The following is a 27880-nucleotide window of genomic DNA, read 5'->3' as shown; positions in this document are numbered from 1 at the left end:
CTCCACTTCAAATTCTCATGGAAGACAAAGTTTTCGTTTCGGTATCATTGTTAAAGTCTGGGTTTTTCTACTATTGGAGCTCTTCACTGTCAACTTCAAAGTTTCTTTTATCTTCAAAACAAACATCATGGCGTTTTAATTTGCTGTGCTTTCGAGGCCTTTTTGCTTGCCATGAGCGCCGCTAGACCACGGTCTTCATCACGTATAGTATTACCAACCATGCCGTCAAAAATCAGCGAAACTCAGACTGTAGACATCTTTAAAGATGAACGAGATGGCAAGCTGAGGGAAGTGGGAAATCAAGCTGTTTGGTCTTTGTCTTCTTGTAAACCAGGTAGATCTAGACTAGAGATCAACTTCTCTGGCCTCTGGCAGCAGTGGCTGAGACTGGAAGACTCGGAACGACTGCGACTTACTTTTGCTTTGATGTTGTAGTCTTCGTCGTGTATGGCGATGAGCCGGCGATGAGAACGATATATGCCTTAGATAGTGGGTGGTTGGCAGGTGGGTAAGATTGAAGAATACCGGACCAGCGGATTAGGAGGACTACTTTTGCCTGTCTCGACAACCTTAGCCTTCCCTTGCCTTCCCTTGCCTTTCCTTGCCTTACTTAGGCCTTAGGAATTCATGATTTTCCCCAGTTTTTAATCTCTCACAATGAAGAATCTCAGACCGGTAGCCTAGATCCATTCATTAATAGTTTGTCAGGGGGGAGACCCCCCCCCCCCCCCCCATTCTCGCGCAATATTAGTTTGAAGTGATTATTCGGACTCGAGTCCGAATATGAAAAAATGTTATTCGGACTCTGATTCTTGTCCAGCATGACATCACTTCTGACTTCCTGTGACTCGTGAATCCGGCTTCCTGTCCTGCCTCACTCGTGACTCGCCTCAGGCTGGGTAGAGACCGGGATCACTTCAGGCAAAAAGGCGGTTTGTGCAGGAGCCGAGTTTTAATCTTATATGATGAATTTGAGGCCGGCCTGAAAAGTTATAGCGCTTCTAATAAATGTTTATTTAAGAGGTCATCAGAAGCAATTAAAGATGGCTCGTTAGCATGTGTCGGGGTCGGATGGGCGGCCTGCACACGTGTGGCTGTGTGCGTGTCGGGGAGGGTGGTGGGGGGCACTATCGGTCCGGGCTTCGAACGTCGCATAAGCGTCGGTCTTTTTCCCCCGGGCAACTTATCATTATTACAATAATAAGCTAGTCTTGACGTAGATCTACGTAATGAATACGTAATGAATTGTGCGCTGGTCTATGGAATCAAAAGTTGCCGTATGCTCAGCTCTACACAGCAACACAACTTTTTCTTGGTAAACAATCGATATGACACAGGCTTGTGTATTTGAACGAATCGGTCTTTTTTTTTTTTTTACACAGCTCATAATATGCCAGGTGGTCTGCTAATCTTCAATTTTACCTTTTTCTACAACAATGAAAGTGGGAAACGTGGTAGGGGGGGGGAGGCGTATCAATGAGGCGGCGGGCATTGGATCGGCAGATAAGGTGTGGGGAAAACAAAAAAATGGCGGAAAATTGGAAGCACTGAACGTTAGATCTATAGAACGAAGACACTTCCTTTTTTCCGGACCCGAGTCCGAATAACATTTTTTCATATTCGGACTCGAGTCCGAATAAGAATTTTTTTTATTCGGACTCGAGTCCGAATAACGACTGCCATATTAGTTATGAAAGTGGCTATTCTCACCCGCCCGGAAGTTCTCGCAAGATCTACTCCTCCCCTCTTCTCTCTCTCTCTGTCTCTTTCTGAATACTGTCTATCGATGTGGACGATCAAATTGACCAAAACAAAGTTAAAAAATGATGTTAAAACACAATAGTAAATTAGTTTGGTTGTCTACAAAGATGCTACGGCTATTTAACTTTTCGAATCGAGCCGAACTACGCGGGTCGCCATTTTGTTTTGCCCGGAAGTTCTCGCGCTAGGCTACTCCTCTCTCTCTTTCTCTCTCTCTCTCTCTCCACTGCCCACAGACAAAATTGTACGCTTTTAGTAGGCTACAGTTGTAATGGAACGTTTGTTCACGGCACAGAATTCTACAATTTTTCTGTTATCACAGTGTAGAATTCTGTGGTTTATGACGCAAAATTTGTGGCCTAGATCTAGGCTATAACGGTGAACGCGCACCGGGTGAGAATAGCCGAAAGACTCGCCTGCACTATACTCACCCCGGGTGAGAATAGAGGTGGCCATTAGTTATTACGAGTGGTCCGGTATTCTTCAATCTTCCCGGCAGGTGCTTTGGTGTGGATTGCTACTTCTTTCCTCTTACAAACATCTATCGTCCTTATATCTCCCCTCCTTCTTTTTTATGTTTGTTACTCTCTTGTAACACCTCTAATCTTCTGGCGCTCATATGACCTTATGCAGTTGCGAGCGCTGTAAAACCTCTACTAAAACTAAACTATGCCTTATAGATACTTGTGTGAAAGCTCAGGTCCTAACATTATCAGTTCCTTTGCTACTAGAGATCTAGATATCTAATATATCTAGATCTAGATGTAGAATCTATCTCAGTACAAGAATGAAGTGTATACAGACCCAGTAACCGGGAACAAAGTCACAAAGTATACAGACCTGGTAGGGGAACTCTTTTTGTGATTTCGGAGAGTTTCAGCGCCCAAACCCGGTTGTGTGCGTGTATGTGTGTGTGAGAGAGAGAGAGAGAGAGAGAGGTGAGCACTAGCAAAATGTATGACATGCCCCAGTTGGCAGGACGGAACGAGAGAAAGACAGTGGGAAATAGGTGGAGAGAAAGGAAGACAGAGACAAACTAAGAAAAAGAGAAGGTGAGCGATACACAGAGAGGAGAGAGAGAGAGAGAGGCAGAGAAATAGAGAGGGTGACTGCTCTATTGAAATTAAATGACATTGTTCTTTTCTTCAAATTGTGATTCCTCCAACTCCAAAACGGAGGAAAAATGATCGATCACCGAAAAGACATCCATTCGCAATCTTTATTTAGATCTAGATCTAGATCTAGATCTAGCCAGGCTAGCCTCGAAACTAGATCTATGATTTATGTGTCTGTCTGTCTAGATCTAGACCTAGGCCGTTGATCTAGATGAACCTAGGTCTACCCTGAGCCAAGAGGGCGCTGAAACTTTCCGAAATCACAAAAGAGTTCCCCTAGCGGGTCTGTATACTTCGTGACTTTGTTCCCGGTTACCGGGTCTGTATACACTCCTGTACAAGAAACAGGGTGAATTTGATTTGAAAGTATTTAGGTGCCTACACAGGCTACGTTCACCATGCCCTGAAAGTAGTTTGCAGGCGCTGTTGAGGCTACGTTCATGGCACTATAGTGCAGTAAAAAATTAATGACGCAACTTATTATCAAATTTAATATCTCCTTAACTATCGAAGATAAACTCTGCAGCTTTTGCACAGTGACTTTTATCAATTTAAATATTTGTCTTAACAGATTAGTATTTTGGCTCTATTTCTCCGAACGTTCGGGAAAATAAACTTGATTTCTCCGAACGGTTTCCGTTCTCAAGATTTGTTGATAATAATTATGAATGGAGTGGCCTATGTGTGTGTGAGTGTGTGTGTGTGTGTGAGTGTGCATGTGTGTGTATGCCTAAGGCGTGAATGGGGCCTGGGGGTGGGGCCTGGAGGGATTTTTTTTTTACATTCAGGATTTTATTTTTTGCTGGATGACTAAATGCAAAATAGGTTACTGCCAAGGTCGATCAGTCTTATTTTCTTGCAGTACCTTTTGAAGGTATTTTCAAATGAAGTAAAGTCCAGGAACTTTGCCCCAACCACAACTGAAGTATCTGAATATTCAGATATTTAATAATATCTTGCTCTAGAAATTGAATTTGATGCAAAAAAATGCTTCTTCCCAGTCCTCGCAGAATGGCAGAATGAAAGATGACGCCTAAATCTCGCAAATAACCAAAAAATCTTGAAAACGGAAACCGTTTGGAGAAATAGAGTTCAAGTTTATTTTCCCAAACGTTCGGAGAAATAATCGTTTCGTAGTATTTTTGTACCTGTTAGCTCTATTCTAGAAAATTCCTTAATAAATACTAATAAAAAATCCCAGTGGGTGGTGTCTTCTTCTATCCCGTGGTTGGGGCAACCTTGGGGGCACCACTGCACCTGAAAAACAGTTCTCGCCATTTCTCTTTGTCCTCTGCTTTCCTTAGATTGTCACCCATCGTCTTCCCTGTCCACTCTGCGATGTTGTCCTCCCATCTCCTTCTCTGCCTTCCTCTTTTACTCTTTCCTTGTACAGTTCCTCGTAGGATTGTTTTGGCTAGTCCTGTGGATCTAGTGACATGCTCATACCATGTAAATTTTCGTCTCTTCACTGTGGTCAGTAGATCTTCATATTGCCCCACTGCGTTTGTGATTCTGTTCGACCGTACCTCAGCATTTGAAATGTGGTCTTTGTATGAGATGTTAAGGAGTCTGCGGTAACATCTCATTTCTGTCGTCTGAATCCTTTTCTCCAATTTTGCTGTGTCCACGACTCACAGGCGTGTATAAAAATATTGAGATGACCAGTGAGTGCATTAATCTGATCTTCGAGTTGAGCGTGATGTTTCTGTCCTACCAAATAGGCTTCAGGTTTGACAGCGCAGCTGTTGTTTGCACGATTCTGGAGAGAATTTCTACCGGTGGTATCTACTGATTTTAAAAGGTTTACTGCTGAGACAATATCGCTTTTAAAAGGAAGTCCGTCAATGTTTTTCTAATCGCGAGATTATCTTTATTGAACGCATGTCTTGAGAACTTTTAGTGCAAAAGAGTGTTCACTATAAATTAATTTCTTGTAACTAGTTTTGCCACAAAAAATGTAATTGGTGAGCTGTGACGTAAGCCATATGCGTACCAAAATATGTGTGAGTAGCGGGAAGTGCTGTGAAGTTTGGTAACTCCTATAGCATTAGAGTCCTTGGAAACTGAAAATCTACATTTTTGTGTCATAAATCACAAATGTCTTTTTAAATGGACATAAAAATTCATGAGCCAAAAAAATGAAAATTAGAAAAAAATTGCCCATTTCTTTGCTTTTCTTATTTTGACGAGAGCCTGATTTCACAATGATGTCTCACAAATAATATACTTATACGAAATGGTGGTCTCCAGGTTTTGGCGTTGATCAGTTGCGGGATGAAAGCAATGACACCTACTGGCAGTCAGACGGCCCACAGCCCCACACTGTGAGCATCCAGTTCCGGAGGAAGACGACCGTGCAAGACGTCTGCCTTTATGCGGACTACAAGGCTGATGAGAGCTACACTCCAAACAGGTCACCAAGCAAAGTTCTTCTTCACTGTGTGCTGTCTAAATATTTTTTTTCTTTGCATGTGTGGTGATTCTTGATTTACGAAAGGTTTAATTTTTGTATTTTCCTATTTATGACACGACTGCTGCAGTGTGATCTGAAAGGGATTCAACTTTCTCAGAGTTGTCTTCAGATACAATCAAACCTCATTATTTATATTGCTTGTCCAGCTTACCACCAGGTTTTGCGAGTGCACTAAGCAGAACACTCCTTTAAACCTCCATTGACCAACTGTCTGGGTTGTAAGGTCTGTTTTAAACTATTGTAAATTTGACCCACAACACTGTCAGCAAATTGTCAGCCAGAGGTACACACTGCACACTGCGCCCGGCATTCACTGTCATTCACTCGGTTGTTACAAAATGATAATCTTCCTTTGTCGCCAGTTAACACCTCCCCACCCTTGCTTTGTAGATTTCAAGCAGCATGTGTTTGACAAGTATCCGCTGATCCGGTGGTACATGTAATCTGAAGTTTGAATATTGTACACAAACACACACACACACACTTTATGAATGAGAGAAAGAGCAGCAAAAGACATTCAACTTTAAATGCATGTAATTCACCAGCATCCAACAGAAAGGCGCTTTTTAAACACAGATCACACCGTAGATTGAGTAGAGTGATTTTCTTTGACACTGGGCGGTTGGTTCTTCGACATGAAAACTTGAGCAGAACCACCGACCACTAGGGCTGGATCCTGCTCGCCAAATTTGAGAGTGGCGATTCGCGATTCAGTCGGCTTCAATGAATCGTGAGTACGCGAGCGCTCGTGGAACTGTGGCGGAACACTGACTGAAATGGAACAGTGTCATATCAACGCCACTTGGCGAGCGCAAGTCCCACTCTTGTTGTTCCGCCATCCTCTCCACCCCACACCCTTTGTTTCGCTGCTCTATCAGTATCAACTGACCTCATTTTGTGACCCCCATAAATTCACCCCCCCCCCCAACCCCATGATTCGCTAAAACAATGGCTCCACAAAATTTCTTCTGTCTATTGGTTGGACCCCGTTCATTTTGTTTTAATAGGGGGGTTGGACTATACCATCTTTTTTAAAATAAGGGGAGCCGTACTAAGTGTTCCGTTCCGTTCTTGCGCTCGTGACTCGACTCAGCAGTAGGTTAAACAAGCCACAAGGTGGTGACAGCGACAGGGGAGGGAATCGGGAATTGTTTGGCGATACTTTTCCGCGTTCCGCTGAAGTGAATCATGAATCACGTTCCGCAGGCAAGAGTGGCGATTCAGTTCCGTTCTCGCGCTCGCGACCCAGCAGTACCGACCACATGCTTGTCCTCAGGTTAGGTGTATAATGACTTGACTGTAGTTGTGTTTATTTTGGTTTTGAGTCTTAGACCGGGTGAGCTGGACTAGTGTTCATCAACCCATTCATTAGACCAAAAGCCCAGTCTGCTGGGAGTACACAAACACTGAGCGATGCTGAATTACCAGTCTACCATTATCTCTTTTTATCCTCTGAATTACCAGTCTACCATTATCTCTTTTTATCCTTGTCGTACCCCCACGGACTCTGTGCCCGTCCTGGGGCCGCCACACCGTGTGACTTGGAATTCAGTGTGTATATTTCAAAGTGCTATATTTCTTACGTTCACTTTAAGGTTTTAAGGAAATTTGGTAGTTATGTTAGAAACTGAATGTAGTTTTTGTAAATGTATGTGGTAAGGAATTACACCTATTGCACCATGTACATTTTGAGGTATATTCCATGCCCCAACTTGACCCTGATTGCCGCGCCCACGACGTCCTCTTGGATTTATAGATCTACCCATACCCATTGATACAGCACGAATTCCAGTCCTCATCCCTTCACCATGATCTAAATCACTATTAGATGAGTTTAAGTCCTGTTCGTTATCATCCACAACGGAATTTACGGCACTTGATTCAGAGTCACTTTCATTAAATTAGTATCATGGAGCAGTGCCACTGACTGAAGTGTCTTTAGACCATTCCCAAAGGGGGGACATTTCTTGTTCAAGCATAGTAGAATTGTAAATGGGCTGACTCATGTCACGCTCATAACTGTGCCTGATCTACAACAGGGAACTGCTGCTTTTTCTTTCCTGATCCTTACTGTTGCCATTTTCCTCTACTTCTTTTGTATGTTTGTCACTCTCTTGTAACCTGCTATTTTGGGGTGCCGATAGTCGAAGCAGACCTTGTGTTGTTGAAGCTAGAGAGGTGAGCAGTTTAAGTCTGATTCCCTGTAAAGACTTCTCTGTTGACACCCACCCCTTGGTGCTCATATAACCTTATGCAGTTGCTAGTGCCGTAAAACCCTCTACTATAAGAGCTAGCATCGCCGTATTCGCGTATTTTGGTAATTACAAGCAGCACTAGCTTCTTTGACGTGACCGTATAGCTGTTCCGAGTATACTCGTAGCCCGGATAAAAAGAGTTTAATTAACAGGCGATTATAGTAATTACTACTGCGAGAAAATTGTGCCATTGCTTAAAAGTAGCGATCTTTCCATTTCCACATTTAGTCCTGGAATTGTTAATTAATTGTAAGTGGCGGTACAATGGGTTTACTATGGTGTTTTTCTTTAAGAAATTAGGTATATTTCAACAATAAGTCAGCTGGTGATGACACAAGCATGATTACAAGGAGGGTTTGCTTTCATTAGCTACTTCTGTGACTGTTTTGTGTTCTAGCATATTTTTTTCTGTCTAAGCCATGTGATGGGTCTTTAAGATTCAGGCGGCTATATCTGACAGGATTATGGAACATGGTAAAGGAAGGCTATTTTCAGTTTATTGAAATGATACTTATGTTGATAGTAAAGCTCACTGTATCTTTACTCTGAACTCATTTAAACAGAAATAAAACTTCTTTGGGAGCATGACTTTGGTAATTTTGATGTATACATATTTACAGGACCCTAAATGAACAATGATGCTAGTAGTAACTAATTTAGAACGTTGTGTTTATCCACAGGCTATCTATCAGAGCAGGAAATCACGCCAACGACTTGACCGAGATTGAGCAGGTGGAGCTGAGTGAGCCGACGGGCTGGGTGTGCATTCCTCTCAAAGACTCTGTGGACAAACCCATCCGCACGTTCATGATTCAGATCGCCGTGCTCAGCAACCACCAGAACGGACGCGACACTCACATACGCAGGATCAAGATCCGCTCACCCATCAATTACGGAGACGTGCCTTACCCAAACACAAACAAATCTGCGCTCAAGAATCTAGTGTACACGATCAGATGAACCCCTTTCTTCAGACTCAATTGTGTTTATCTGGGGGTTTTATTTGTGGGTTTTTTGTTTTGACTCAGTATGAAAGTAAATTTGTGCCTGTTATGCAAGTTGGAAGCCAGTGTGCCTGAAGAGTTTGAAAGGTTGAATATTTTTTTTACATTTACCGTTGAAGGATTGTATAGGAAGGATGAGTGTAATGAACATAAAACCTGCAAATATTATGTCATTTCATTTTGTGTATTTTTTATTATTAACATTATCACTCGTCTGAAACATTTGTTTTTTTCTCTAATTCAAAAATTGTATAGTAATTTGTATCTCTTTGTATTTTTTTTGGTCGTGTGTAGCTTTGCCGTAGGCCTAGGCTAAATCCTATGTCCGCGCGCGTGGCTGTGTGCATCTGCCCTCCTCTCCGCCCGTGTGAGTGTGTGTGTCCATCACTTGTGTTCTTTGTGTTTCTCTTGACACACTCCACTGCTGCGGTGTAGACTGTGTTCGAACTTCGATGGGTCATCATGAAAATATTGACTGTCTTGTAAATGAAGCGTGCTTGAAGCTGAAGTTACCGTGCTTAACTCACTTCAGACGGGTCACACAACAGTTGCGTGACCCCCGCCATGACGCTCGCGTCGGGTCTCACAAGCCCTGCGTGACCAACTTTGGAATTTTTTTTTCGCTCTACAGATCACGCACGGATCGCGAGACCCGCCTCGTACCCTTGTTTGGCCAAGCCTGAGCTACTTAGACTTCGTTTCGTATCTCTGGGGCCGGTAGTTTTTAAGTTATTGAAGGTGAAGGACAGTGACCCCAACTGGGGTTGAACAGACCGGAACTCGCGCTTTGTTTTTTTCTATACAGCTCATAGTAATCCGACAGTCGCGTCGTAGTAACGGTCGAAGAAGTCGCATGAACAAGAATCACATAATTTCGCCGTTTTCTATACTTCTGTGCGTTTCACTAGTTCTAGTGTCTCAGAATATGATGTGTCTAATAGTTAGGATCCTGGATATGTACCCGAACACGGCCCGAGTCGCAGTTCTAGGGCTAGATCTAGCACTAGTACCGGTGTTGTTTTTCGCGCAACGAAATCACAACGTCGTGCTGTACATCTGTCTCATGTAATTCAGTGTATGGGTCTGAATCAATGCACAGACCAGCTTTTATATTTTCACCAAACACTTGCACATGTATACAAATCAAACCAGAACACTTTGAACTTTTATTTTTGTTGTTGCAGTGAATTTCATTCTACTTGTCACGTCTCTGGAAATTTTTCGAAAATCAAATTCATGCCAATTTTTAAAAAATCATACAAATTAAAGTATTAGACTTAGACAACTTTAGTTTTTTGTATTAGATTAAGCTTGAATGTTACTTTACTGTGTCAAAAAATGATTACAATAGGGTAATTCTGAGAGTTGTGGTGATTTATTGAAATACCCCCCAAAACGCCAGTCTTCAACGCTTGTGGCTGGTGAAAGGGCCCAGTCGCAAGTGAGTTAAAGGCGTGTAATTTATATAGCAAATATTCGGTAAGAGCCGTTTAGCGTGCTTGAGTCCGAAACGTGCTTTAAGCCGGCGTGCTTAAAGCCGGCACGGACTGTATCTTGTTCTTTAATCCGTTCACAGCCATTTTGGTTACAAAATACAGTATAACACAGATAGGTTGAACACAGATGACTTGAATGCACGCTTCTGTCGAACTGTGTCTGTGGTCCCCCTTTCTTCTATATCTTTGTAAGACATCCCTGGAACTACGGATCTTTTCAACTACCAAGGTTGGTTCTGACGAATTCGGATTTCAAAACTCACATGTGTTCAGAGATATATAGATCTGCTTCACAAGAACAGAAAATATAATTTTATTTGCGAAGTGATATCGACTTCAGTTTTATTTGCTACTCTAACAGCCTATTTCAGAGGCAAAGATTAGATAGATATTTATTGAATTCATTCAGAATGAAAAGCTAGATAAAAGTACTGTATCAGCCCTCCTCTGAAGAGGACACTAGTTCACATATTAGAATGCTCAGAAAGTAGACAGAAGATTTCCGTCACAGACGTTGATGGTGAAGTGAACTGTTGATCTTAAATTTTTGTGAAGGTAAACAAAAATAAACGTAGTCGCTGTCACGAGCAATAAGTCAAAATTTTGAACATTTTCAATTTTTTCTCCCTCCCAAAGCTCTATCAAAGATGCACCTTTTCAACATCACCAAAATGCAGTTTCATCGTATTAGTGCTGGTGTTTGTCCTTCCTGAGGGAAGAAGACCTTCTTCATCATATCCGAGGGGGTGGGGTGGGTCCTCAGGTGGCTGATTAAGCCAATCTTCGCCTTGAAGGTCCTTGGGCAGTGAGGGCAAGGTAGCGCTGTAGGGTCATGAACTGCGGGAGCAAGTATTTAATGCTATGGTCAAGGCTTACAATTTTCTTGCTATTCATGATTCTTGACAGGAACAACACAGCAACATCTAGTTTTTATGTCACTAGTGTAAAAAGTACATAAACTGACTTCAGTGGATTGCTTGTGACACTGACAACATGTACTCAGATAAACACACTGGAACAAATAAGATTACTTCTAACTGGTCATGAGAACTGTTTTTGAGGAAAACAAAAGGAAGCATCCCAAGGCAACTTCACAAAGTATGTATTTTCAAAGATATAATTCTCATGGGAGGATGGAGGGGGAAGGGGCTTTGCAATTTTTGTGGCTCTGATAGACTTTCCAACATTCATCAGATTTGCTGTGAGTACATTGAATGAAAGACGTGTTTTGCCATTGAAGTTTTATTTCTAACTTACTTACTTTCATGATGTACAGTTTCATGTTACTATTTTGTATTTGTGCAGCATACTTTTCTTTCATTTTGTCATGTTTATTGTTGTGAGTTCTTTATGGCATTTTATAAATAAAATAAACTGAACAAGTTCAATAAATGTTGGAAGACTGGCGTGATATTAGTTTGTCCCTGTTTCACAAGTATGTGGGAAAAGAGGAGCGAGTGTTGTGACAGTTTGTTTTGAGGCATTTTTGTTCTCCAATTTACTTGACAAGCTTTATTTGGAAAAAGCACAGTGGGATATATCTGTATCAACTGAAATAACGAGAATTTGGGAGACGAGTCAATTCCTTGGTTTTTTCAAAAATTGAAATTTAAAAAAAACGTACTTGCACAAACCGCAGACTTCAGCACTCTTATGACCTATAATTTTTATTGCATGTGCTTTATAACTCTTACTTAAACTTAAACAAATCCCAAACCCATGCATAGGCTTAACTGTGAGTGTCTGGTCTAGCAATTTTTTTGTGGTCAGACAATTTTTTTCATGCAGAGACTACGTACCCTCTGTGACTTTAAAAAATGTTAGTAAGCGTTTTACGGCACTTGCAACAATTAGGTCATATAAGGGCCGAAGGTTAGAATTAGAGGTGCAACAAGAGATTTACAAACAAAACAGGAGGAAGAGAGATAAGGATGATAGGTTTGACAGGAAAGAAGGGGCAGACCACACCTGAACACGCGCCAACCATCCGCTCACTGACACTGTGACTGTCAGCAACAAGTCACGCAGGCAGAAAAGAGTGTAGGATAGGACTATTAAAAATTGTTTTTTTTTATAATGAGTGTTTTTGCGCCCCCATCAACACAGTATATATTTGGTTGCTTTTAAGGACAAACGGGCTAGCCCAGATTTTGGGGGTTTCCAGAAATCTTGACCTATACCAAAAGTGAACATTGCCCTATATCTATTGGAGAAATTTGGCCTCATAGTCATTGGCGTGTACGTTTATATTTGTTTGGTTATAGAGAAAAACTCTCCTCGTCTTTTAAAGAAACTGAACAAGGGGCAAAAACTTTACCTTTGATTTTCTCAAAACAGCATTTTTTAGGATAGCGCCCTTGTGCTTAAAAGAGACCATTCAGGGCCAATCCGGGCTGACAGAGGGATACAACATCCCAGCGGAAAGACAGATTCTCGATAAAAATTCGCCGCACTCAGGAATTGCTCTCATTGCGTCTCCTGCGTGTGACAGCTAAGTGCCTAACCCCAACACCACAGGTACTAGTGGCGTGTAATATTTTACTTCTTTCTTTTTCTTTTGGTAAGTGTATTACGGCGCTCAGGACTGTGTACGGTCATATGAGTGCGTGGGACACACCAAACACTTTCAGTTGGTGGGAAATTTTGAATTTTGCACAGGTGGCGGCTGAAGCCTACTCTTATTGATTTTAGATCACCCAGGGATCTTTAATATGCGCAACTTGCACACGAGACATCTGAGATTTTCGCCCTTGTCCGAGAAGGCAAGGTGTAGTTTTTTCCTACCAGAAGATCAGGGGTGTGGCTGAAAGGGGGAAGTTACGTGCTGCAGCAATGTGGTCTCAATATCTTTATTATTGGCTTTTTCGTCTGTTGATCATTCAAAAGACGAATGTGTGAGGCACGGTGGTGAAGTCAGCCGCCAGTCAAAATAATGAAATTGAAGAATCTGGCATTTTTCTGATAGTTTGGCAATTTTTATACAATTTTTGTTTTTGTTCAACATCTTTAATGTCCATTTAAAAACAAATTTCTGAGTAGATGTTACTGAAAATTTTTGATTAAAGGCACCAAAAAATGTAAATTTTCGCTTTCCAAGGATTTTCAAGCTATGGCAGTCCCCAAACTTTGGTGGTCATTTTCTCTCTAGTTTTACCTCTGAAACCCGGCGACACCCACCCTGTATCCTTTTAGCACTACATTTCTGGAAATTAAGTACATTGTTGCTCTACATGTTCATATCAAATATTCCAAGGCAGTTGATAATTTTATGGAATAAATTTTATTTTTTTCATTTGGGAAATGAAAGTGCCTGGGAGTGCACAAATGACAATGAAATTCAAGTCGGAGCAAATACTTTTACATGTACATATCCTGATTGCCGTCATAAACACCTGCAGATAATTAAATTTGAAAGAAAAGCCATATTGAACTTTTGTACAACAAACACATCCAAGTCGTACAAATACATACTTAAAAAATTCGTAATTCTATAAAATTATGAGTTGATTTTAGATAAAATCTTTGAGTTCCATATATAGAATATTATTCAAAAGGAAGAACAAGAACAGAGGATGTGCAAAACGAGTACGTATTTGGGTGATGCTTATAGTTGTAGTTGTGTTCAATTGCTCAAATGTGAGAAAATAACTTTACAGACAACTGAAAATGGGCCATCAATTCCTTGACTTCAAAGGGGACAACATCAACATCTTTGCTTTGAGACAAATGAAAACTGATGCTATTCGCAACAACAGTAATCAAAAACAAAAAATATTGATATCTTCTGCAGCTGTAGAGGAACCAAGGACAGACCCATTGGCCATTTATGTGAAGAGAAGCAAAACAAGATCAATTTGTGCTGGGAAAGAGCAAGAATGGCAGATGGAAACAGGAGAGAGAGAAAAGTAGAATCTATCAACGGTGCTCTTGAACCACACACCAACATCTCATGAATGAGGAAATAAGCAATCAATCAGACAGAAAAGACATTCCTCACACAAAGACAGATGTTTCAAAATAATAATATAATAATATGGAATGATAAGACTAACAGAGCCAAAATGTTTTCAAATGATGATACGGTTTTGATAAAGCACATTGCCTTGACATAGCATACATTTGGTACGGTGAGGTCTAGTTAACGGAAAGATGGGACATAATGACTTGACTACTCTTGTGAATGGATAAAGAAAAGAAAACCCCCCACTTCATTCTGATATGCCTCAAAATGGCACTGACATTTGTTCAACTTATGGGACAAATACATGAAATACCAACTTGTTTACAAGGTAACTATCTCGCACTAGGAGATATTATATATTCAAAAGTGCTCAGAGGCTGCTCAAAGACATGTGCGGCGACAAAAGACGAACAATGATAAAAAACATGTATTAGTATAAGAAAATAAAAAATTAATACACTTATTTAACCATAAGCTTTCTTTCCTGTGATTCTGGACACAGATACCACTAGCACCAGATGGGAATTATTTAGGAAAAAAGCCAAAGAAAATATAAGCAAAGCATATATTTGTTTTGTTAATGTTAAGTTCACTTTACACAGCGAATGATGTAAAGTGTGACCTCTCTACCAAATATCTCAGATGTAAGTATGTTTGATCTGCCACAGCCACATGTCAGTCAGACATTGGATCAATGTGGGTCACAAGCATTTTTGCAATGTGTGCAGAAGATTTCTGAGTTCTTTTTGTTTTTAAAGTAGAACATGATTTCTTTCTTCAGCAGAGCTTTTGTTTACAGTAAATAATACTGAATGAGCAAAACATAGGATCTATTGAGATAAATTATGTACATGTCACTTGTGAGTGTTATACTTTTTGATATGGACAGAAAGAAATTGGGAAGAAAAAAAACAAAACTTTTACCACGTTGTGAGCATTTCACATAAGGATTTCTTATACATACATGAATGTTTCGAAGAATGATTTTTGGACCAATTTTGGCTGCAAAATAAGTACAAATACATGTATCGTGCATTATCTTACAGAACTCCCAACTGCAGCTGTCTGGACATAAGAAAGAGGGAGATTGAACCAGGAAAATTGAGAAAGTCAGTCCCACATACATGGGTACCGTACTACACAAATTTGTCTTGGTCACTGATTCTTTGATGATTCACTTTGAAATAAAGTCATCAACAAGTTATAATGAGGAAATGAAGGTAACATCCTATACACAGGTGACTGGTAGGCCTAAGGCTATGTCCATATCCCCAGCACAATGCCAAGAATTGATTCGAGCAGAAGTGCTCATTACGATGAAACAAGCTGCTCTGAAGCGTTTTCCATAAGGCAAAAAGGAAGAGAATGGTCAAGTGAACAACGTAAGCTCACAGAACTCTCAGACCTCGGTACTGAGTGGAGTAGGATACATTCATGATTATGTCATTATCATAAAGGTTCCCATGACTGTGATACATTACATTTTGACATTATGATCCAATGATCCAATGAAGCATAAACTGAACAAAAAAACTACACTTCACTCTTTCTCAACTAGACCATTTTTATTATTGTCACCAAACCTTTTTTTCCTTTTCTGATTGAATTCAGAAACAAAACAGAATTTCTCCTGATTTTTAAAAAATAATTTACTCAAATATGTCGTATACATAAAAATTCAGGGAAATGAATTTCTTATCCGACAGTTCAAGACAAAATGTGATTTGAGCATAAAATTATGGTTTGTCCGAGTCAGCACACTCTGGAGTGGAAGGATTAAGAATTTATTAAACATTTGTGAGGCAGCTAGGTGAAATCGGGCACTCCTCAAAACAATTAAATGAAAACAACAAAATTTTTCTGAGTTTTGGGCAATTAAAAAAAAAAATTCTTCTTTTTGCTCTACACTTTTTATGACCTCTCCCACCAGACGACCTTCACAGCCAATCGCAAATATCTCCATTTCTTTTCAAGATACATGGATATGTTTTCGCACAAACTCAATATGCCCAAAAATTTACGAGCGTCTGCTTCCACCTCGTCGTGACCCATTTCGTCATAAATCACGGCGTGCGGTGGGGAATAAGTTATAGGTAAATCTCACCCTGTATTATTCTTTTCCCCTCCAAATTTCATTAAGTATCACAGAAATTTTTGTTCCACTGAATAATTTTTTTTTCTCCAATTTGAAGATAGTAAATACACTAACCAACGATGATTTAGGGACTGGAACTTACATACTAATCATGAAACTGTGAAAGTGTCATGAATTCTGATCAAATGCGATCTAGGAAACTTCTGTTCAAATCAATCAAGCAAGGACAAACTAACCAAAAACATAATGGACAAGAGCATGAACTCGAAGGGTCATGTACAAACAAATGTGATGACGAAACAATTTCCACTTTGTACACATATTTACCTATATATATGGACAAAAACATAGCATTCTGATTCTGACAAAGAGAAAGTGTGCAGACATGAGGAAATAATTGACATGGCAAAAAAAAAGCAAGCTAATCTGTATGAACACTCCATTCTGGCAAAATTAATACATCTCTTACTACTATTACTAGATCTAGTAAGGTCTGCAAAATAGAACACTGTCTTGTGGGCTGGGGGTAATAAAAGAAAAAGAAAAGTCATAAAAATTATTTTCTAGATTTTTTTAATTTTTTATTTTTTTTTTGGGGGGGGGATTCAGTAAATTATTAGTAGAGAACAAATAACCAAAGTAATCCTACTCTACACTGAAATATTGATCCTCTGAAGCATAAACTCCCATTCTGTTGAAATTAAAAGGTAGACATACAGCTCAGTACAAGTGAATGAACACAGAGGTAAAACTGGAACAAAAGAGGGAACAATCTGATATTGCAACAAACATAAATATATAACAATAACATATCCAACAGTTTTACCCAGTTACATTGTGGAAATGACTCAAGGTAGGTGTGAGCAGTTTGCAGGTAAAGCTGTGCTGGACAGTGTTTCTCTGGAGTTTTATTTTCAAAAGACAGTATATATATCCAATTTCGTGAAATGTTCAGGAGAGCCAAAACACCCAAATCTTCGCATTGCAATATCTTCAAAGCACTTTCCCAGCCTTATTCATTAAGATATTGATTCCAGACTAAAGCAGAAATGTGTGCTGGGTTTTAAACTATCAGTTGGATTTGATTCCTCAATTTCGTCCAAAACTGGAAAAACTGTTTGAGTAGGTGTTTTACAGCACATCGACTCAATTTTGTTCTGAAAAACTGTCTTTTAGAATACAACTCCAGCTTTTTCTGTAGAAGACAATGGCGTCTGTCAAAGCTGCACATCAAGACAAGTTTTCTTCAGAATTCTCTGGAGAACAACTAAATCACAGTTTTCTTTCGATCAAAAACACAAATTAACAAAAGTATATGAAAATGTTGATGATATCCTCTAGAATGTTGGTGAAGTTCTCAGATGCTGATGCTGTTGGGGATGATGTCGGGGTCCAAATATTCGTAGGGCGGATTTCTGTGCAGGTTTCTCTCCTTGATCTTCCGACTGATCTCCTTCAGATCCTTGCGGAACCTGCGCAGAATGAAATTAGGAAAACAAGTGAATGAATTTAATACCTCCATCAACACCATTAGGGCATTAAAACTTATTTAAGAGGCAGGACCTCCAAATTTTATGTTCCTCTCCAATGGGACTGAGCCATATGGGTTGAGAGCCTTGAAAACTCCGCAAATGACCTGAGTGTAAGAACATCCAATCTGGGATTCAAACCTGGGCCATCTACCCCAGAGTCCAGTATGATACCAACTAAGCTAATGGTGTGCCAGATTGGAATAACGAACAAGTCTATTTTGAGTATGATATATTATGTTTTAATCATTCCGTAAGAAAAAATTAGGTAGTAAATTTCAAGATATAAATATAGATTTTTCCTGGCATCAGCCTATCCCAGAACTAACTAAAAGAATGGACAGACATAAAAACCTGTCCATAAATCTGTTTCAAATTACCTATTGACAGTTTTTAAGACATATTTTGTAGATCTACATAAAAAAAAAAAAAAGAAAAAAAAACCCCATCAATTTTCCAAAACAAGTTTTTTTTTGGTTGTTTTTTTTTGGGAAAATTAAGAAACAATAAAGTCAGATAAAACCATGTTATCTCAATATTTTCAGCCAGCTAGCTCAATAATGGTCGCACTTCACCATAACAATAAATGTTCCACAAAATACGCCACTCGCCAATGATTTGATTGATTGAGTAGGTGTTTTACGGCACTATCGACTCAATTTTGGTCATTTAAGTGCCAACAAGTTCCACTGCAACAAAACTAGGCTCAATTCATTTTTTAGTAAGAGTTTTTCGGCGCTCGCAACTGCACACGGTCATATTATCATCATCATGCTAAAAGGACGGATAGACATTTATGAAAATTTTTGTACATATGGTGAAGACATTTACATTTGTATTTACAATATCAATATCAGTGTAAGTATATACACTGACAACAATAACTATATATTTTTATATCCTATTAAACAGTCCTATTTCTTTAATAAAACTTAAAACTTCTCTCGGGTTAATAACGTCAAAAAGAGTTTTGACATCTTTACATTTAAAATATTTTGTACGTTATCGTTGAAGTCAACACATTCCGTCAGGATGTGCCGAACTGTGAAATGTGTTGCACGCCACGCAAAAAGGAACTTCCTCTCCTTCTCCACTTGCCAAAACAAGCAAAAACAACTGTTGGTACGACTATTATGAGAAATAAACATCAACCCTCACCGTGTAAGATAATATATAAAGATTTTAAAAAGGCAGCTCATATTAGTCTCCCTCCATGTTGTTCATATATAATGTATGCCATATATAAATATCGTGCATCTTGTTAACAGTTTCTTGTAAAATTATTTTACTGGTTAAACATGAAAAAAAAATCCACTTGCTAAATTATAGTAGGCCTACTATTTAAAAAAATTTTGCTGAATCCTTATCTATGTGCGAAATAAAAACACAAAATACTAATATCTTAACCCCCCCCCCCCTCCTCCCCTCCTTCCTGATCATCAAAATTTAGAATTCAGATAATTGAGGTGATGAGCAACTTTGGCCTTGTCTGTCATGTTTTTGGACAATTATGAAAACTGCTGATTAACTGATTAGACACACCTATGTGCCGAGTTATAACTTCAGCATCACGAACTGGTGTGATTTTTATAGACAGAGAAAACCTTTCACTTACGTGTCAACGATGTCTCTAGCTTGAGGGTCGAAGATGTACTGTACTTCAAAGTCTCCGATGCTCTTTGTTCCTTTGGCACTGAGGATCTTGGTGACAATCATGATGTCCAGTGTGGTCGGTCGGTCAGGCAGGCAATCCAAGATGTCTCGCTGGGTGATTTCTACAGTCTGCACAGACACAGACATAGAGGTGTGTAAGTCAATCACAGGTTATGTAATATATTGGTCACCCCAAAATACCTGTGCAAGTGTCATTGAAAACGCATAAGGTCATATGAGCGCCAAGGGTGGATGTTAAAAGAGAAGTCCCTACAGGACTACAGGGAATCAGACTTACTCTGCTCACCTCTCTAGCTTCAACAGCACAAAGCCTGCTTTGACTATCAAGGCACCCGGAAATAGCAGGTCACAAGCGTGTGACAAACATACAAATGAAGAAGAAGAAAAATGACAATAGTAAGGATTAGGAAAGAAAAAGCAGCAGTTCCCTGTTGCAGTTCAGGCACAGTATTTTTTGGGGTAAGTGTTTTGCGGTGCTCGCAACTGCATTAGTTCATATGAGTGCACAGGACACAGTTAAACATTTTCAGTTGGTAGGAAATTTACAATTTCACTCGGGTGGTGGCCAAAGCCTACTCGTATCGATTTTATACCACCAAGGGATCTTTAATGTGCCCAACCTGCACACGGAACCCCTGAGATTTTTCGTCCCTGTCCGAGGAAGCTAGGTGTAGATCTTTCCTATCATAAGATCACAGGTGTGGCTGAAAAACAGCAGTAAGAAGCAGCCAAGGAGTAGCAGTAGAAAGACCACAGAAAGAGTCAGGACCCCAGAGGAGGGGGCAAAGGAGGTGAGGGGGTGGGGGCAGAAAGTGGAGAAGAAAGGAGACAACAGAACATTGCTAGAGAGCAGGGAAGGAGGTGAAAGACAATTTTAGAGAAAAAAAATTTTTCTGTCGCTATACGGATTCGAACCCCGGACTTTTGAATGAGAGGCAAACACCTTAAACTCTAGGCCACGAGAGCCCCCTGAGACATTTGTACAGAAAGAAGACCAACCTTGCTTTTTGGGGGAGACCCTCTCATGAGGCCGGGGTAGTTGGGAGGGAAAGCGTACTCCTCATACTGTGGGAAGTTGGTGGAGGCGTGGGAGATGCTGCACGTGTAGATGATGCTGGTTATGATCTGAACCAGTTGCTCATTGTTCATCAGTTTGCCATTTCCCGGCACACCCTGTGGATGATTGATTGATAGATTGATTGATTGATTGAGTCTGTGTTTTATGGCACTATCAACTCAATTTTGGTCACATAAGTGCCAACACTTTTTGGGGGGGGAGAGTTTTAGTAAGAGATTTACAGCACTTGCTGCACAATAAGGTCATATAAGTGCCGAAGATTAGAGGTGTTACAAACACAAAAAAGAAGGAGGGGAGAGAAGGACGATAGATGTTTGAGAGGAAAGAAGAAGCAAACCACACCAGAGCACCCGCCAACCACCCACAGCCCACAAGTTTTATTGTAACAAATCTACCATCATGTTAAAAGGATGGACAGACATTTATAGAAATCTTTGCTTGTGGATGGAGATAGAAAAGTTACGATAAAGTTTCCTCTTATCATAACTATACCTGTAAGCATTTCATGCCTCCATCAACACAATTTAAACAATTTGGGAGGTGGGTGTTTCAACACTGACAGTCAGAGTCAGGGCCAACTAGCGTTGTGTGGGATCTAACATCGCAGCAGACAGATATTCTTGAAAAAAAAATTTCCCTGTTCAGAAATTGAACTTTCATCTTCTGAATTCATAAATGAATAGCCTAACCGCGACATCACAGATGCTGTTCATGCATACAAAGTATGAAGCCTAATAAACTAGACTGATAGTAATCTGCACAAATTTAGCCCTTGAATGGTAATATTTAGTCACAAACGGATGCAAACAGAACAGCAGCCTTTGCAAACTTAAAGCAATAGTGATCTAAATAATAAATAAAAAAGTATGCTTTCATGAAAAGTGAGCAGTCACGTGAACCTGTTTAAAACAAAATCGTGACAGTTACATACATTCGTTACTTCCGCCAGTAGACAAGTAACTCAGTTCACTTCCCATGGATTTAGAACATACCAAGCACTTCTCTTTCCCTCTATAGTTTCTGTCTGTCCGTCTGTCTGTCTACCTTGTTTTATACTTGCACTAAATGACTTACTGAGTCAAAGTGCTTTAGTTTACTCAATCAAAGAGACTTCAAGACCAGAGGGGCAATCTGTCACATACACAATTCTGAGGACAGAACACTGCAGCTGAGACCTCACCAGCAGAGTTGGACGAAGATTCGATTCTGGAACAGATTCCCGCGATTAGTGCTACGGAAGAAAGGTTCCGATTCCTTTTTACGTAAACCAGTGGTTACCATATCCAGTTATTTTATTCATTAAAATATTTTTTCCTTAGAATTTATTTTGTAGTGTTCCGAAATCAAGGTTATCCTAAATCCTGAAATTGTTCGGAGCCAACCTGGTAATCACCAGGAGATATTACATCATTAGAAAGTAATTGGGTTCGGAGTCGATTCCTGCGATTCCTAGCTTACAATAATCGGGAACCTAACAGTCCACCACTACTCACCAGGATACCGACACCTCCATCGTTCATACTTCGTTCTTTCACGAGTTCCTGAACCCAGCTCTGGATCTCCTCGTCCTCAATTAGATTTTCCTCGGTGGCTGCAGAAGAAAGTAACAATGTCACCAATGTCAGCTTTAAGTTATAAAGTTGGTTCCAAACTGCCATTTAGTTTGAGGAAAGAGCTGCATTTCGACAAAAGTCATTTTATGAACAGAAATTAAGTAACATCGACAGCCATACAGAAACAACACAGGGAAAGAAAAGAAGTAGGACCTACCAGTGACCAGTCAAAATAAATGTACGATAGCCCACTGCAAGGAATTCTGTATCATAGAGTGTGAACAACAAGAGTAGACACTTGGAAACCAATCTTATTCATGTAGAGCCCCCCACCCCCATCCGTATAAAACAGAGTAACCTGCATCTCACAGCACCATAGTGACAGAACTAAGCTAATAACCACAGCTCCTCCTCTCCCCCCTCACCCCCTTCCTTGAAAAAAGGTAGGTATGCTTTTAAAATAGTCACACCAACAAAAACCATAGGTACAAGTGTGAATATAGGATTCTCCTGATAAAAGAAACCATTTTCATCCATTCAAGTTTTGGGGTCAACCTCATTCACAGATCCCTCTGCCAGTCAGTTCAGCATTGATGCTTCCATTTTTGTCCTCTATAAAGTGGGATTGTCCTCAGCTAACATATTTGACAACTTGTGAGGCTCAAAACGTTCTAGACCATTACATTTTAAAAAATTACTCCTGTTTTAAAACAGAATGTACATGATAGTATACATAAACACTTACGATAGTAGAGATCTACATAGGCCTTCGCATACTTCTTTATTGCGTCGTAAAGAAGAATGGCGTCATTTCGGAAATGATAGCATGGCAAAACGTTCAGATCGTCCAACTGCAAAACAAAGCACAAAAGAAACATCATGTCAATGAATTCTTGAGACTGTCCAGACATGTTTCGGTAACAGAAAAAGCAAAACAATCCTGACAGCTTAAAAGTTCGTACAAAGCAAGATGACACAGAAATAGAGGTATAATGGCGGAGACTTACGCAACAATACTCTCCAACTAACAGGTATGTAATGACACGTGATTAAGAGTTGATTGATTGAGCAGATGTTTTATGGTACTTTCGACTCAGTTTTGGTCGGTGATTAAGAGTTGTAGGAATACAAATAGCATGCTAACCAAGTCTAATATCTTTCCCTGTGGAAAAGTTTGGGTTCACACTTCACCACTTTCCACATAGGCTGATCATTCAAGACCAGGGATCAAGATTGGATTTCTCTTTGAAAATTATAAGTATAAGGCATAGAAAACTGCCTCCAGCTGAAAATAGCTCAACATGCTGTGTTTTGTTAAGCTATAGAAAAACTTTTACGGTACTTGCACCACAAACAGGTCATATAAGTGTCAAATGTTAGACAGTACCATGGGGGCTCTCGTGGCCTAGAAGTTAAGGTATTGGCCTCTCATTCAAAAGGTCCCGGGTTCGAATCTGGGAAGCGACCGAAAAATTTTCTTCTCTAAATTTGTCTCCCATCACCTCATTTCCTGCTCTCTAACAAAGTTCTGTCATCTGCTTTCGTCTCCTCTTTCTGCCCCCACCCCCTCACCTCCTTTGCCCTTTCCTCTGGGCTCCTGATTCTTTCTGCAGCCTTTCTACTACTACTCCTTCGCTTCTTACTGCTGTCTTTCAGCCACACCCCTGATCTTCTGGTAGGAAAGATCTACACCTAGCCTTCTCGGACAAGGGCGAAAAAATCTCGGAGGGCCCGTGTGCAAGTTGCGCACGTTAAAGATCTCTTGGTGGTCTAAAATCGATAAGAGTAGGCTTCGGCCGCCACCCGGGCAAAATTCAAAATTTTCTACCATCTGACAATATTAGGTGTGTCCCACGCGCTCATATGACCTTATGCAGTTGCGAGCGCCGTAAAACACTTTACAAAAACAAAAAAGAGAGTACCATACAAAGAATCGGAGAAGTGACAAGAATGAAAGATGTTTGACTGGAAAGAAGCACCCACCAACCACCCCTTGAACCTTGTTTGATGAGAGCTGAAGAGCCTTAAAAATAAAGTAAACATTTTGAGACAAACCCCTCTTCTCTTGAGATCCTCCGGCAAAGTGCCCTCCACTTCCATCCGCCATGAACCAAACCTGGAACAAAAGTAAGGTCATGTTTGTTGGATTAGATACATTTACATTTATTGCACTTACACTCTAATACATTTAAGGAAGCCTTTACTTACACATAAAGAGGAACTTTAAAAAAATTATTAAAATAATCCTTATATGATGTACAAAAGAACCATTGGAATATCCAGGGAGAAGAAAAACCAAACTGAAATACTACGATTCTACAAAAACAGAAATTTACACCAAAAATTATTTCAGAAATACACTCCTCTCTTACCATATATTATACAGTGGAAGTGAAAGAAAATTAAAAACCAAAATTTTTTTCTTAACCAAAACCTCAGCCAGTCTGAAGAAAACCCTGCGGTCCTGCAGATTCCAATTCAATCAAAAATTCCACTCTGCAAGTATTGCAGAAAGACAAAAAACTTACTCTTTTCACACAAAAATACAACGTCCTAAAACACCTGCCCCCAAGTCTCAAACCCTCCTCCTCCTCCTTAAACAAGTTTCACAATCTTATCTTACGCTCTGCGGATGAGCTCAAAGAGGCCAGCGTTGCCGTAGTTCATGGTTTTGTCTACCCAGCCACCGTCAGAGACCAACACTTCCAGGCCACGACTGGAAAAAGAAGAAAATGAGAAAGCACATGAAAGCTTTTGACTCATAGATTAGTTAGTTTTCATGACAGTTAAGAGTTTTATGGCACTAGCAACACAAATTGGTCATAATGTGCAAAAGATTAGAGGTGTTACTACATAACAACATAAAAAAAAAAAAAGAGAGACAAGGATGATAGATGTTTGACAGGAAAGAATAGCAAACCACACTAGAGCACATTCCAACCACCTATGATCCACACATTCCAACCATCTATATGATCCACACATTCCAACCACCTATGATCCACGCATTCCAACCACCTATGATCCACACATTAAAAAACAAAAACTGCACCCTTAACAAATAAATTAATGGTAACCATCTGTAGCAACATTGGATTATAGGGGTTAAATAAACACAAAACGTGAGGAGGAATATTCAATTCACTAAGAGGTGGACCGATATGAGAAATGAAACTGTGTATATTTAACTTCTCTTCTAACACAGTAAGGTTAGTTAAGAGACATGACCTTCAAATGTAACATCCATCACCAGCGGGACGGAGCCGAATGGGAAAATTCATAAAAAGTGTCTTTCTCAAGGCCACAATGTTGGACCGAGCTGAGCCTCGAACTCTCAAACCCCTCTGAAGTCACAATTACGAGTCCGTTTAGTTTTACTTTTAATAAGTGTTTTACGGCACTTGCAACACAATAAGGTCATATAAGTGCCAAAGATTACAGGTGTCACAAGAAAGTAACAAACACAAAAAAAAGGAGGGGAGATAAAGACGATAGATGTTTGATAGGAAAGAAGAAGCAAACCACACCAGAGCACCCGCTAACCACCCACTTACGAGTTCGTGGATGGTCGTCCACAAGCGGTAATATACATGACAAAGACAATAATTTTAAAAAACTACAGATACCCAAGAAAAGACACTTTTGAACCAATCATTAAAGCCTCCCCCACCCCGAAAAAAAAAAGATAAAATAAAGACAAAACAACATGCACATAAGTTGGACTTACGAGTTGATGGCAATGAGGTAAAGGAAATGAGGGGCCAACACTTTGAAGATAGGATGTGACTGCGAGAGGTTGCGATGTGTGGCGACTGTGACGCCCTCCATCAATAAATGGGTCATGCCTGGAGAAAGTATTGGAGAACAATATAATGGTGACAAAAGTAAGTTTTTCAAGAGACCCATCAACCTCAAGACTGCTGCAAACTTATTTCTGAAGTTGCAAATTTTATTTTATCACTTACATAAACATTGTGACACTAAAATGAACATGAACCCTCAAATAGAGACACCAAAATGTGCCTGACAAACACAGCTTTTTGTTCTGAATTTCATTTCTTACAAAATTTAATTCTTTCAGAGGCCCACCACAAGATTGTTACATTGGTAAAGTTGCATTTTTTGCCCAGTCATTTACAAAACTCCCCCCACCCTCTACCATGCCCATCCCCCCCTCCCTTTTCTCCCACCAACCTTTGCATGCCCACCTCCTCCCCCCTTCTATCCTTTGCATGTTCACCGTCCCCTCCTTTCTCCCACCAACCTTTGCTTGCCCATCCCCTCCCTTTTTCACATGCTCTCGCCTCCCGCCCCTCCCCCCTTTCCCTTGCCTCCTCACCCTCCCCCCCCCAAATTCTGCAACCTCATCCCCACTCCCCTTGCCAAAAGCAAAAACTCCAACCCATCTCACAATTTCTCAAAATCAGTCAAAACCGTACCCAAATGTGTGACAGCTTGATGGTACGAAGCATCAGCGTTGTTGTACCACATCTTGACCAGAGCCCACGTCAACGACGGATCTGTGGGAGTGAAAATCTACGCACGAGGAGAAGAAAAAAAAGCAATGAGTCGATGAGATAAAGCAATTACAATAGAATCGCATTAACGATTGCTTATTATGTTAGGACACATGGAGAAAAAGAAAGTTTTAGTAAGAGTTTTACGGCACTTGCAACACAATAAGGTCATATAAGTGCCGAAGATTAGAGGTGTTACAAGTGAGTAACAAACACAAAAAAGGAGGAGGGGAGATAAAGACGACAGATGTTTGATAGGAAAGAAGGAGCAAACCACACCAGAGCACCCACCAACCACCCACGGAGAAAAAGAAAGAGCAATGGGATAGCACAGTACCACAGAATGAAAACTGCTATAGTTTATTATATTTCATCAAAACTGAACAAATTATATCATATCAAAATTCTCTCAGAGAATATGTTTTGCTACACCGTCAACACTATTTGGACATGTAAGCACTACATAGAGATTATCCCAGCATTAACCTTTCATAGTCATTAGAAAGATGGACAGATAATAAAACATATGATAAAATATTTTTAAAATTTCCCACTCCTTTTAAAAAGAATGTACATACACATATACGCGATAGGTCCACTAATAGGTCAGATCTGATTTAAGCAAAGTAGAAATCAGTTTGATATAGTGTACACTAGCAAGAGCCATTACCCGGCCCAAACTCACAGATTCGACCTGCCAGTGGTGTGTTTGTGAAATTGTTCTGCATAAGTGTAATTTTGTGTGTTTGGTAATCATTTTTTAAGCATATTTGTGTGATAAATTATGTATAAATACATGTATGTTTGCCAATATAACCCAAATTTCAACAGAGGGATCAATTGTATTACTGATTGATGGATTGATTGATTGATGGATATATGGATTGATTGATTGATAGATAGATTGAAGAATAGATTGATTGACTGTTTAAAAAAATTTATATATTCATCTATTAATCTATTGATTTGTTTGTTTATTTACCTATTTATCTATTCATTTATTAATCTATTTATCTATTTATTTATCTATTTATCTGCTGATTATCATCAGCATTAGCATTACCATATTTATTCATTTATTCACTTATATATTTGTCAATTATTATTATCATTATGTATTTGATCAATGGTCCTTTTTTCTTACAGGATTGTCCTCTCCAGGTTCCTGGTACAGCTGGATGGCGATGGGTCGGAGTTGGTCTTTTTTGTCCACGAAGAACAGACTCATTGGAACACATAGCTGAAACGCAGAAACAGAAATAAAACAAAGCAATCACAACGGTACCACAGAGATTAGATTACCTGCTCGTGTCAAATTGTCTGGAGGTCATCAGATGGCTATTTTTACTCCCCCCAAAACTCTTTGGCT

General features: G+C 39.9%; 2 protein-coding genes across 2 annotated transcripts in view; one reads left to right on the top strand and one right to left on the bottom strand.

Annotated features, from left to right (window-relative positions):
• The first annotated feature begins 63 nt into the window (after positions 1-63).
• Positions 64-8855, top strand: LOC101863336 (anaphase-promoting complex subunit 10). Its single transcript, XM_005095722.3, has 3 exons — positions 64-334; positions 5127-5289; positions 8285-8855. Exons 1-3 carry the CDS (start codon positions 172-174, stop codon positions 8562-8564), a joined length of 606 nt encoding a protein of 201 aa, XP_005095779.1. The 5' UTR covers positions 64-171; the 3' UTR covers positions 8565-8855.
• Positions 8856-13365: 4510 nt separating this feature from the next.
• LOC101863094 (allene oxide synthase-lipoxygenase protein) overlaps positions 13366-27880 on the bottom strand; it is a gene marked incomplete in the record, with an annotated part of 106201 nt that continues 91686 nt past the window's right edge. Inside the window, 10 exon segments of the mRNA XM_005095721.3 lie at positions 13366-17632; positions 19305-19471; positions 20363-20536; positions 21935-22032; positions 22740-22845; positions 24050-24110; positions 24618-24710; positions 25722-25839; positions 26434-26530; positions 27656-27751. Of these exon segments, the coding sequence (XP_005095778.2) occupies positions 17518-17632; positions 19305-19471; positions 20363-20536; positions 21935-22032; positions 22740-22845; positions 24050-24110; positions 24618-24710; positions 25722-25839; positions 26434-26530; positions 27656-27751 (1125 nt within the window).

This window comes from Aplysia californica, unplaced genomic scaffold (assembly GCF_000002075.1).
Source record: "Aplysia californica isolate F4 #8 unplaced genomic scaffold, AplCal3.0 scaffold00112, whole genome shotgun sequence".
Classification (NCBI taxonomy): domain Eukaryota; kingdom Metazoa; phylum Mollusca; class Gastropoda; order Aplysiida; family Aplysiidae; genus Aplysia; species Aplysia californica.
The sequence above is the reverse complement of the archived record's forward strand: the minus strand, read 5'-3'. Positions and strand labels throughout refer to the sequence as shown.

Bases quoted from the DNA above. Each gene is read 5' to 3' on its own strand.
- LOC101863336 (XM_005095722.3), top strand. From the start codon at position 172: ATGAGCGCCGCTAGACCACGGTCTTCATCACGTATAGTATTACCAACC. The intron at 335-5,126 runs GTAGATCTAGAC...GGTGGTCTCCAG, and splicing joins TTTGTCTTCTTGTAAACCAG to GTTTTGGCGTTGATCAGTTG. The intron at 5,290-8,284 runs GTCACCAAGCAA...GTTTATCCACAG, and splicing joins GAGAGCTACACTCCAAACAG to GCTATCTATCAGAGCAGGAA.